General features: G+C 49.5%; 1 protein-coding gene across 7 annotated transcripts in view; it reads right to left on the bottom strand.

Moving 5' to 3' along the window:
- The window catches only part of EXOC6B (exocyst complex component 6B), a 306,224-nt gene that overhangs the window by 234,122 nt on the left and 59,088 nt on the right, over positions 1 to 13,014 (bottom strand). For all 7 annotated transcript variants that reach the window (XM_075092267.1, XM_075092268.1, XM_075092270.1 and 4 more), the window contains exons 3-6: positions 12,503 to 12,550; positions 10,206 to 10,296; positions 10,052 to 10,097; positions 4,987 to 5,191 (exon numbers count right to left, since the gene is read on the bottom strand). In XM_075092267.1, the coding sequence (XP_074948368.1) occupies positions 4,987 to 5,191; positions 10,052 to 10,097; positions 10,206 to 10,296; positions 12,503 to 12,550 (390 nt within the window). The remainder of the gene's footprint in view (positions 1 to 4,986; positions 5,192 to 10,051; positions 10,098 to 10,205; positions 10,297 to 12,502; positions 12,551 to 13,014) is intronic.

The raw sequence follows: 13,014 nt of genomic DNA, 5'->3' as shown, positions 1-13,014 counted from the left end.
CTCGACAGCCACAGCAGGGCCCTGTAACCATGCAGCACGGCACGCCAGCGGTCACAGGGAATGCCTGTTAGCCCCTCTCATCTCTGGTCCAAATAACTGGTGTGGGGGGGAATAAATCTCCTCCACTTCTCACCTACAAGACTTTTTTCTTTCTAGGGGCAGCTGCATTTCAATCCTGTGCCGCTGAACATCTTTATACCAGGGAAAAGCGTATCAGTACAGCGGCAGCTGCACGTACCTACGTGCTTTTTAGGCATCTTTGTCCACGAGAGGCCACGTTACACAGGAGGGGAGGTGTGCGGGACGCTACGCTCCGACGGCTGTACGGGAGCGGCTCTCAGTGGCCCTGACCTGCAGGGATAGCGTGTGGAGGGACGGGTGTCATCCAAACCCTAGATCTGATCACTGATTTCAGAGCCGTAGCTGTTGTTCTACAGAGCTGCTGCTAATCCGTGCTCCGAAGCGCTTCGTCTTCTCCAGCTGCCGGGCACAACTGCATTTCCTACCAAAATCAGATCAGCATTTCGGTCGCGCACGTCACTGCGCGACGTTCTGCCTCGTTTTTTCAGTGTACGTATGCGTTCACATCACCGAGCTGATATTTTCTGCCACTGCGGGAAAATATACAGACACAAACCTCACATTATACTGCTCAGAAACAACACAGACACCAATATCTGTTGGCAAGAAGAGGAAATATCACCCTAATAAAAAAAATATAGCCGAAACACCAACCCATTCAAACTCACACTAGGTGGCCACCTGTTAAACACCAGCTTCGACAGCACATCCGAGCGATGCTAAAGAAAAATTAGCGCTGGTTTTCCTCCATCGATGTGAAAGGCACGCTGAACGTTTTGGCTGCCCCAATAAACTTGATCCGATAATGGCTTTTGGACGGGTTATTCTTGGCCCCCCGCGTAGCAGCGCTCGCCGCGCTTACCCTGGATGCTCTACATGCAGCGCCATCCACGGTGACCTCCTCCACGCGCCGTGCATATTTCAGATGCTAAGCTAGATAATAAAACCACATACCGGATATCAGCAAGTGTTAATAAGATGTAATTCATTCCTGGCAAGCCCAAAACTCGGACCTTTTGGAGGAAAAAAACCACAGGCTAACAAAGACAAAATACACACGCAGGTTCACAGGGCCAAAGTCCAAACGGAGTTCAAATGCGCAGAGCTACTTTCATCTGCTCAAGCGCCGCGTAATTAAGAACAATATTTGGAATGCAGCAAATTCCCCCTGAACCATAGGTAATAAAATTCAGATTTTTATTTTTTAAAGAAAAAGAAAAAACACCACGAGGAAAGGAGTCAACGAGAGCTCATCGTTTGTACAGCGAGACTATAAGGTTTCTCCACAGGCTGTGAGATCCCTCCGGTTCCCGCGTCCGGCTGACCCCAGGAACGTCTCACTTGACTTCACCCCACCACGGGCTTCCTCTCCAAGAGAGGGGCCGGCGAGCTCCCCGCATCCTTGACTGCCGGCCAGAAACGCAGCAACGGCTCCGAGCGCTCCAACACAGATCCTTCTGATTATCACAAAATGAAATTTTCAGCTCTTGTCATCATCGGCCTCAGATTTGTAATGTTACAAAAACATGATTTCCTTTCCCCATTGTATCAAGCCCTCTTCCATTCCCGCTGGTGAAATCAAACAATTTTAAAAGAATTTATATGATGCTAATTTAAACCGAATGTATTTAGCTGCCAATCGCAGTTCCCCGACTCTCCCAGGCCTCCTGCCAGCTCCGCTCTGTTCCACAGCGGCTATCAATCACGGCCAGCAGACCGAGGAAAAAGACCCAGCGACGCAAGAAGCGATACTAGTAATTCTGGCGGTGGGAACCCTTTGCTTTTGGAAAAAATTATGTGAAGTGACCCCATGCGACGGGAGGCTCTGAAACCTTTGGCCCCCCATCGCTGCTTCTTGGTGGAAGAGCCCATGATACTTTTTGCAGGAATAAACACGTTGCTCAAATTCCAGCATCGTGTCCAACTTGGCTTTTGCAGCTGGGTGTGGCAAGTTGACCCTCCTCCCCAAGCCACCGTGCAGGAACGGTACGCCTTCCCTGCCGGAAAGCCATCAGGTTCGGCCTTGGAGGTAACGGTGTACCCACAAGGGGGGAAGGAAGCCTCTTCTAGATTCTGCCCCTTCATCTCAGAAACCAGCATAAAACTGGGATTTGGGGGGGGCCTGAAGACATATGAGTCACTGTGTCATCCCCCGGCAAACTGAAAACATCTAAACGTTAGCCCCGTGGTGCGTCGTGCCTTGACGCTCCCGTTTAACAGCACAGTTAGCATCTATGTGGAAGGAAAAAAATTAAAAACATCTTTTCCACTTACTTTTCTGGTGGATACATTGAAATGCTGAAGCTCTGATGCACCCGTAAGAGAGACGCCAGCAGCATCAACAGGCAAAAGAAAAACCTACCATAACCAAGACCTCAAGTTCAAAAAAGGTCCAAAACAGCTGGAACTGAGGAGAAGGTGGTGAACGATGAAGAACAACTGCAACTGTGGAAGGTAGAAAAATATTGAAAGGAGGAGCAGAGTGCTTGGCTCAGGTCCAACAGGGACCGTAGGGCTGGGTGAGAGGTTGTCTGGAGCCGAAGAACAAATAACGAACTTCAGAGAAGCTCAAAACATCAGCAGCTGAAACAAACACCAAGGGATGAAAGGTGAAGAGTAGAGAAGGAGTCTAAGGAACAGAGAGGAAAGAGAAGTGAGAGTTGTGAGGGGAGGAAAGAAAGCACTCTGGAGGTTTCGCTCAGATGCACGGCTGCTTGCTGGCTCGCAGCAGGGGCTTGGATAGGCCAGTATCGCAAAATCAAACACCAACCTCCACCAAAGGAGGATGGGAACAGGGTGAGTAAATACAGTTCTTCCCCCCCAGGTCTTCTCCCAGTTCTCACTGTTGTCAGACCAGGCACTTCCTGAGCCCAAAAACGCAACCCACGGGGAACCTGATAAAAGCACTTGGCCCGTTTGTCCTTCAAGGCATGGAAAATTGTGCACGAGGAGCTCCACAGGTCTATTACCCACAGGATGAAGAACCAGCTTCTCCCCAACCCTGATTTCAAGTGTGGCCCCTGCTGGTTTCCCTCCCTGGGCCCCAGTTCCCATACCGGGGTAGGGCAGGAGCTGCCAGTCCCCACCGACCCCCCCGAGCTTCTCCTGATGATGCAGGTGGCAAATACTGCAAGGAGGAGAAAGGGTCAGAAGCGGCGAGCAAAACACCAGGAGAACACCCAGAGCAGAGAGAGAGAGATGTCGGTACGGGCTACTGCTACTTTTTTAGCTTTGCTCTAAACAGATTTCTTTAGAGCAAGAGACGGAGATTTAAGCGAGCTCCAGGCAGGGTGTGAGCTCCCCCAGGGCAGAAGGGACAGGAGGGAGGGGTGCGAAGAACAGGGAAAAGCGCGCGATAGATTTGAAAGGGAGGGAAAGCAAAAAGCTACAAAAATACCTCTAGTCAAAACGTAGCAAAGGAAGCTATTTAAAATTACGGGGGATTTCTCAAAACCGGCCTGCCTGAGCAGCCCAGGACACACGGCTGGACGCGCACGTCTCTCCCCACCCACCAAAGCAATCGGCCGTGGTGCCAGGAGGTTTAAACACCCTCCCAGCATCACGGCAACACAACTGGAAACCAGAAGAAGAGAACGCAACATCTGCATCCCCTTATGTCTCTGTAATTGGTACATATCCTTAATAGGATATAAAGAAGTTATTTATCTAAAGTAGCATATTCGCTGCATTAATGGGGCACCAAAGAGACAAACGAAACTCCTACTCCTTTCCAGCCACAGGAACAAAGGAAGAATCTTTTAAAAAGTTTGTCTGCCGTAAAAGTTTTGCCGCAGATTCGGGAAGACAAGGCTGATTCAATGCCACAACTAACAATAACGTTTGCTGAACTCTGGGATGCAGCGTGGCATCTCTCCATAGCTCGATTACACAATCTAAGGCTTGATTTGTATTCCCGAAATATTAGGAAGCGGTTGAGAAAACTGTAAGGTAGTGGATACACTGTAATTTAAATCAATTAATAAAAACCCTCAAGCTAGACCATTTTACAAAAAGCATGGCATATATAAGAGAGAAAATCAAACTTGCCTGTACCCCTACCCATAAATATAACAGCACAATTTTATCATCTTGTGAAAAATTATAGCAGGAGTCCTTCCCATAAATCAACCAGTCCAACCCATCCATCGCTATCAGAGGAAGCAGTTTACTGCCCATGAGAGGTAACATTTCATTACTAGTGGATTTGAATTTCATCAAAGTAGCAAAGTTCTTTTTTAAGAGCCACTGTAAGCAACGCTCCCCAGCTGCGATAAGAAAAACCGCATTGAAATTCAAAACCAGAACGTTACAGAAGAGCGGGAAAAGGCAATTCCATTCTAATACACATGTGGGATGTTCAATTACTCAGGTTCATCTTTTACAGACATCAACTGCCAGGCAAACGCCAGCAAGCCACAATGAAAGTTCACCCAGTATTTGAAAAACCAGTTTAAGAGGCAAAAAAAAAAAAACCCCTAAGTTGCAGTCAGTGCGTGAACTTCTATTGCTTTACCCTGAACCTGAGAAATCAACGCTGGTGCCTCCAGGTCCTCTAGGTGCCACCAGGCACGGCAGCCCCTGCCCTGCTAAGCAGAAAATACGCGTTACGCACCCCGACGGCACCCACCGGGCTCCGGGCCAGCAAGACCCTGTGGCGAAGTACAGGCAGGAGGTGGCAACAGAAACGGTCCATCACTTTCCAACAGTGCGAAAATCAGAAGGTAACCTCTAGTAGCAACCACAGAATGAAGAATCGTCGCTTCACCTCGTGACATAATTACTTCAATATTTAAAACCCGAGTTTACTGCCTTGGGATTCGAAAAGTAGAACTTTAACATGACTATGAAGCACCCTCCTCTTCCAAAAAAAGCCTCCACCGCGTGTGCCCACAGAGCAGGCCCTACCTGTTTCATTGCCGTCTCTCCAATCTTGTCAGAGTGCTTACGGATACTTTCCAGGAAATCCTTCAGGTCTGACATGGAAACTTCTTTGATCTCTTCACGCAGCTTTGGAATATTATCCACCATGATCTTGCAGAAGCGGTAGTGGCTCACTTGGGGCAGGTACGTGTGCTCAAGGTGCTCCAGGGTCTTGAGCGCAGGGTAGTGCCTAGGAAAAGCAACAAGGCAGATGTGGAAAGAGCAGCTGTTTCCATCCCTCTTCCCCTCTGAAACGTGCATTAACTGTAAAAAATTTAATGTATTGGAGAACCTCAGCTCTGTTCAAAGGAACATAGACTTTTGCATCCAGGTCACCATAAAAGCATCATTTTCCTTTTGAAAGAGAGCAGCAGAGATACACAACGGGGAGCAGCAGCTCCTTATGCAGAGCTCCGACATGCAGGCAAGGACAAGCCGGGTCTCAAGTGACCAGCATCAGCCAAGCCCAGCAGCAGCTTTCACCCATGGCAAAGCCATACGGGGCACCAGATCACAGAGTGAAGGAAAAGCTGGCAACCACACATAGTATTATTAGGTTATGCAAGACAAATCATAGAATCATTAAGGTTGGAAAAGACCTCTAGGGTCATCAAGTCCAACCACCAACCCAACACCCCCAGGCCTCCTAAACCATGGCCCCAAGTGCCACGTGTGCACGGTGTTTGAACCCCCCCAGGGACGGTGACTCCCCCACCTCTCTGGGCAGCCTGTGCCAGGGCCTGACCGCTCTGGCAGGGAAGGCATTTTCCCTCATCTCCAACCTAAACCTCCCCTGACGCAGCCTGAGGCCGTTCCCTCTCGTCCTGTCACTGGTGACTTGGGAGCAGAGACCGACCCCCCCCTCACTCCAGCCCCTCTCGGGCAGCTGCAGAGAGCGAGAAGGGCTCCCCTCAGCCCCCTCTTCTCCAGGCTAAACCCGCCCAGCTCCCTCAGCCACCCCCCAGCACACTTGTGCTCCAAAAGCTCAGCTCCACGTGCACAGAGGAGGGCAGAGGCACGACGGCTCATGGGGCAACCCCAGAAAGACCCTGCACCGGCCTCCCCAGCCAAGCCATCAGCCCCGTGGACGGAGGCGACACCCACCAAGGTGAGCGGGGCTCTGGAGCACCTCATACGCCACCGGGGCTGGGTCAGGTATGGGGCACATTATGCAAAACGGCATTTGAGGATTGCATCTCCAAGTCTTTTCCTGGGTGAAGGACTCTGTTCCGGGTGCACGTGCGTGTGCACCACCTTCATCCCAACCAGACAGACGGACAGGATGATGTGGCTGGTGTTCGTGCCTGTAGGTCTGCGCGATACAAGCGTGCGTGTTGTATACGTGCCTGCTGGGAGTGCTCGGCTTCACTCCTGCTGGGAGCCAGGGCGCGAGGCTGCAGCAAGGCTGGTCTCTGTCACGCTGCCTGATTCAGCAACCCCTAACAGCGAGGTGCCATAGACAGAAGCACGGAGATGGGGATATACCATAATATACCACAGACTGATAAATTAGTGTCTTACACATGACAACAGCCGATATCTGCCACTAGCACGGATACTTGTCATTCTGTTGTAAAGATCCTGGACACGAGAGCTCTCTGACCTCTCTCCCTGCGCATACCAGGAGTCAGAGCCCACCTTTCCCCAGCTGCTCAAATGCTGCTAAGCACCATTAAAAACACTTTCTACTCAAAGTACTTTTTATTTAGAAAGAGGTGAAAATCTGGATAAAAACCCCAGATTCGAGGTCCAACAGATACATTTTCTACAAAGCCCCCGCCCCTGCAGCAACCACTCTTGTACCACCGGGTTATGTGACCTTTGTGATGCTGAAAATAATTTATTTCCCTGCTCTATAAGAAATATACCTTATAAATTAAAGAATACAAGAATCCCAACGTTTCCTCCCCTCCGCACAATGCATGCCTTTATATTTTGGTCAGGCCAAACGGCCTTAGGGAAGGTACTGTAAATTTTATCCTACCTTTCTGCATAAAAGCAACCCTCATAGCCTGACAGAAGATGCTAAATGGGAAACTATTCTAAGCAAATCATTTTTCTCAAACGCCCTCCCTCTTTTCCCTTTGGGAAGTGGGAGTCCATAGGATTTGCCTGCTCGCTGGAATTCAGGGCCCTCCTGAACGGCAATATAAAACGTGAGACCATCCTCCTCCTGGTCTGACCATAGATCTGGTTAAAGGTTAAAAAAAAAATATCAGGGAACCATCTAGGAAGCATCATCAGGGTCTATAAAAACATATTTCAGACTAACACCAGGTCACAGTCACCTCTGGGGTGAATTAAGGCAACTTTAGCTGACTATACCCACGGTTAATCCTGGCCACAAGCACCTGCCACTTACACCTTGAGTTTTTGCGGGAGAAAAAGTGTTTAGTCATAAGAAACATATTAGCACCACTGAAAAAACCACTCATATCCCCATGCAAAATAATCCTTGCCTGAACTCCAGGCAGGTCCACAGGGGAGTTATTTCAACCAGAAGCGGCCGGTCCTGTTCCCAGCACCAGAAGTCCAACAGATTAACCCTGTAACTTGGCCGGTGTTTACACTAGGGTAAGGTATGAAAAACTATTTGCAATAAAATGCAAACCTCTCTGGAGAGAAACTTAGGAGTGCACAGAAAGCCAGAAATTAAACCAGAGGAATGAACACACACTGGGGGGGCTTGTTGGATTTTAGGGCATTGTTTGTTGAACTAGAAGCAGCGAAAAGGCAGCCGGGGGGGGTGGCGCGCGGTCACCGATGGGGTCCCCGCCTGCCTGCCGAACACAGAGCCTGAAACACGATGGGGCAGAGGAGAACTCAGCCCCGTTCTGGTGTGAGGCGTGCGGAGGCCAGCAATGCCCGCGGCTGAAGTACTGCCGCCTCAGCCCAGATTACATCCCGCAGCTAACGCCTGTTATCAGGCACCCGAGGGGCTGCGTTCTCACCCAGCTCCGTACCCCCAGGACCGCTGCTCCGGCGAAACCAGAGCGCTTGCCGCGTCGGGGAGCAGCATTGTGATAAAACAGAGACAGAGCTGGCTTTGGGGTTTGTTTTTCCTGGAAATACCCAGGCCCTGCTTGGATGTGGGTACAGCTCTGCAGAGGCTTCTCCGCTACAAGCGGGAGGAAGCATTCTCATTTCATGGATATGACAAGTGACCCAGGAGTAAAAAAAAGACAGATCCCTCTGGAGCCCCGCACAACAAGGAGGGATCTCCGAAGGCAGGGGAGTGTTCCTCATCACTTTCCGACAAGCAGCCACATGTGTCCCAGCTGGTGGAGAAAAGCTCTTTCTGTCCCTTCCTTAAATTCTGGACAACAGCAGATGAAACGTTTTGCTCCATCTCTTCTCTTGGCTGGTTGCACGGTCAGTCCTCCGGGTTTGGACTATGGGCTCCCCAGCTCCAGTTAACAGCCACAGATTCTGCATTCGGCAAACACCTGCATTCGGTTTATAAACATCGCGCAGCAAACGGCGCTTAAGTCAGCTGGTCTCCCTGGGGAGAGTTGAGTTTATTCACCCAGGATGCAAAATCTATCACTCCTCTGAGACTGTGTCCCAAAACCCAAGGCTCACGCTAGTAACTAACCCCCTTGCTGACTATCACGAGATGATATATAAGTGAGACCGGGTGCAGACACAAAAATATTTAATATGTTGTGCTGCATTTGGTGAATGAAGCCATCAAATCCAGACAAAGAAAGAAGAAGGGAGGCGGGGGGTGGGGGGGAAGCCAAGGGTTCAGATTTTCCTTAAATGTGGCTTTCAACTTCTATTTGTTTCAAAATGAACCAAACCAAAGGGGGAGAGGGGGAGATGCAGTTCTTAGAAGCAGACCCTGGAAACACTATCCAGAGTGAGGGAATTGAACAGCATGTGGATTCCCTTCAAAAGTTCACAGCGCTGTGATCAGCTCCAGCTCCCCTCCCCACATCTGTCAACGGATAAGCCCCTCGCTGTTCCTATAAACAGACTAAAAACAGTTGGACAAACTATACGCTGCCCTATTCTACACTAAGCCACCCTGAGGAAAAGAGCGAGCTTTGTGAACAGCTAAATAAGCTCCCTGTAACTCCTCCAGCCAGCCCAGCTTTCAGGAGTAACGTATATCTGTCTACCCAAGGCTCCTGGGACCGAGGACCACAAGAGATCAGCAGAGGCGGGAGGGGAAGTGTAGAAATACGCCCATCCAATTAGTTATCGCCTTGTTTGAAACATCTGGTTTCTTCTGTATTGTTTCCACGATGGATGGCAGGCACAAACCAGGCATGGGATCTGACTGCTCTCCCTGCGCGGCATTCAGCTGGAGCCTGCTGTCTTTTCAGCTGACCCCCTTCCAGCAGCTGCTTTTTGCCCAGTTTGCCACCCCCAGGGCTACACCGCGCCTCCAAAATCCCATGCTGCTTAAACAAACCATCCCTCAGGATCCCAGCCATGCAAATATCCCGGACCGGGGTTTAATCCTTCAGCATCGCAACAGATGCAGGGTGGGAAAAATCCTAGATCTACAGCTCGTGGTTTCTGAGCCACAAAGTCCTCATAGCTCAGCTCACTCTTTTGAACAATTATTTCTACCACAAAACAAGCTGTACGCCCCCTCACTCACTTCTGCCATCCTGCGCAACGTTTCTCAGGTGTTTGGTTTCCACTCAGGTTCACTGGATTCCCTCGCGTCCTATCAGGCTTTGTATTATGACATTCACAGAGTTAAATTCAGTTAGTAACGGGTAAGTACCGAGTTGCGCACCCATTGCATGCATCACAACAGTGAGCTTCCATGAAAAAAAACACACCCAAAGTGAGCACACACCTTGATTAAAAAGCCTAACACAACACGAAATTAGAGCCCACGGCAATCCCAGTTCTAGGCTGTACCGCAGGAGGCCGAGCAGGACCGTGGAGACACCAGCCAGAAATCAGATAAGGTAACTTGGACAAGGCTGATTTTGAAGTCCTAAGTTCTGAGAACCTCTTCAATTTATCTGGCACCAAACGGGTGCTTTTCAACTCTTCCAGTACTAACACCGGTCTACACAAAATTTACCTTTTAGATTTCATTTGCTCTCGCAGTTTGCTGTACATCTCCAGGACTGGAAAGAGAAGGAAAACACACAAGCATTGAGACACAGGCACAAAACAGGGAGACGTGAATTAAAATAAACAGCTACACAAATAAAGAGCAGTTTCCGATTCCTCACCAGGAAGACACAGCGTTAGCTTATCAACTGTCGCGGAAATATTCCTCTGCTGTAATCGGCATTGCTTCAGCTCTTCCATGGCTATTATCAACTTTGGAAAGGAAAAACAAAAAAAAAAAAAAAAAACAGAGTTTCACTAAGAGCACTACACAGAGCAGAGAGGATATAAACTGCTTTGCGCTTGTCACGGCCATCCGAACAGTAGGTTGACAGCGAAGCTGACTCTGATAACCGGAGAGCTCACCCAGCACTGCAGAGCGTTGCTGAAATAGGGAGGACAGGCAGCTTCGGGTCGTTCAATCGAGTAGCAGAAGCATTCCCTAGCCTCATTGCAAGTAAGCAAGCAGAAAAACCAAAGCCATCAAAATACCAGCCTTGTAGCACGTCCTGTGAATTCCAAAAATGATTCCCCCTTCCCCTTTTATTCATCTCTTCCCTACTCCCTCTCCAAGCTTCTCTTTTCTAGTTCTTCTCAGAGACAGGATGTGGCCGCTCGCTCCCAGGGGGATTCTTACCATCACAAACAAGGATTTTTAAATGCTCAGTCTCCCACAGAAAAACCTGCGCATCTGGACAAGAGCAAAACAAGGATTGGCCATCACACACAGAAGAAAGCTCTTTAGTTTCTTTCTTTCAAAGGGGCAGGTCATGGATTTGTCCTCTAGAGTACCAACTTATCTCCACGCTACCAGGCTGAGATTGCAAAGTCCTTTTGAAATCCCAGGCTCTTCCACTCTTGGAGGTGAATCCTCCATTCAAGGTAACACAGAAGAATGTTTATTTAATTCAGGAGAGAAGCTGCATCACCTCCTCCCCAAAGGGCATTTTTATCTTTAACCTTTATTAGAATAATGGGTCTGACACAGTCCAACGTGGGGATTTTCTTGTTTGTTTTCCGAACGCGATGCAGCTGACTGAAATAGTAATGCCTGCATGTACGCTGAGCAAAGTGAAGCCTGGGTGTCTGGGAAGGTGGTTAAGAAAGAAAATAGAAAAGCTGCAAAGAGTAGATTTATATGTAATATGGGTAGAGCAATGCAGTTCATCAGGAGGAAAGAAAAAGAGGGTAGAAGGACCGTGCCTGGGAGTTCTCACACACCTCTATCTTAGGCACTTGAAAAACTTCAAGCATCAGTGCCTTCATGAACACCCAGCTCTGAAGGTCCCCCCAGTCTGTTCATGCTCCCTTATGATGAAGGGGCAGAAGAATGACTGTGGTTAGAGGCACATCGCGTCCAAGACATGCTCAATCACTTCCTTTTCTCCGTGCCTTGATGCCTCTGCCCATGCAACTCAAAATCCACCCATCTCTAATTGCTGCTGTACTGCACTGTGAGGCAGGAGCCAGACTCTCCAGCTCATACTCTTAGAACCATACCACGGTTTGGGCTGGGAGGGACCTTTAGAGCCCATCCAGTCCAACCCCCTGCACTGAGCAGGGACACCTTCACCCAGACCAGGTCGCTCAGAGCCGCGTCCAGCCTGGCCTTGGGTGTTTCCAGGGATGGGGCATCAACCACCTCTCGGGGCAACCTGGGCCAGGGTTTTATCACCCTCAGAGTAAAAAATTTCTTTCTTATATCCGGTCTAAATCTCCCCTCCTTTAGTTTCAAACCATCACCCCTTGTCCTTTCACAGCAGACCTTGCTACAGAGGCTGCCCCCATCCTTCCTAGAGTCCCCCTTTAAGCACAGGGAGGCCGCAATAAGGTCTCCCCGCAGCCTTCTCTTCCCCGGGCTGAACCACCCCAGCTCTCCCAGCCCGGCCTCGCAGCAGAGGGGCTCCAGCCCTCAGAGCATTTCTGTGCCCCCTCTGGCCCCGCTCCAACAGCCCCATGCCCTTCCCGTGCTGAGGAGCCCCGAGCTGGAGGCGGCGCTGCAGGGGGGTCTCACAGAGCGGGGCAGAGGGGCAGGACCCCCTCCCTCGCCCTGCTGCCCGCGCTGCTGGGGATGCAGCGCTGTTATGAACGACCCCGTTCACACCACCCAGGGCTGCAGGAGCAAGCCCACAGCTTGATTATTGTCACTTCAAGTCCCTCCTGTTTCCCATGCTTTGCCTTCCACTCGCTTTCAACCCACAAGCAGTAAAACAGAAAAAATCACTTCCCAAGCCTCACACAACTCATCTTTCATGCAGAAAAGCAAAATACAGGAAAGAGAATCGATGCACGCTTTAACAGCGATGCCGTGTACGTTATCAGTGAACGCCAAGCAGTTCCTGATGCTCAGTGTAATTTGCCACACAGCCAGATAATAGAAAAGCACAAAGAAGATGGAATCAATGAATGTATCACTTACTTCTTTTCCTTCATTCTGCAGCTTTCGGTTGGTGTCCGTCACTTGATTCTGTGGGGATATTGGGGAAACAAGACAAAGCTCATCTACGTGTAAATCAGGACGGTGTTTTTCACCACAAAAAAAAAAAGGAGTTGTACATAAACAGCATCGCTTTTCGCACAACCTTCTCTTACGAGGCATAAAACTGTTCATTAGCTGATTTAAGAGTCATCGCTGTTCTGGCATACGGGATGCCAACAGCCACACAGTAAATACCAAGGATTTTCTTTCCTGCTACCAGAGAAAACTAAAAGGCAACAGGAGTTAATATGGCCGCACGGCAGCCTCAAAATGCTGTGGCCTCAATGGATCAAATTTTGTAGCAGATGCTCTCATGGGTTCTCATCTCAAAAGCTATTTTACCCGAGTGTTAGAGGAACTAAATTTCCCCTCCCCAGCACCAAATAGATTGCAATTAGGTTTTAACGCCTTAATATCACAGTAAGAAAAGAACTCGTCAACGTGGGCTTTAC

Source organism: Phalacrocorax aristotelis, chromosome 4 (assembly GCF_949628215.1).
Source record: "Phalacrocorax aristotelis chromosome 4, bGulAri2.1, whole genome shotgun sequence".
Lineage (NCBI taxonomy): Eukaryota > Metazoa > Chordata > Aves > Suliformes > Phalacrocoracidae > Phalacrocorax > Phalacrocorax aristotelis.
Note: the sequence above shows the minus strand (reverse complement) of the source record. Positions and strands in the feature narration are given on the sequence as shown.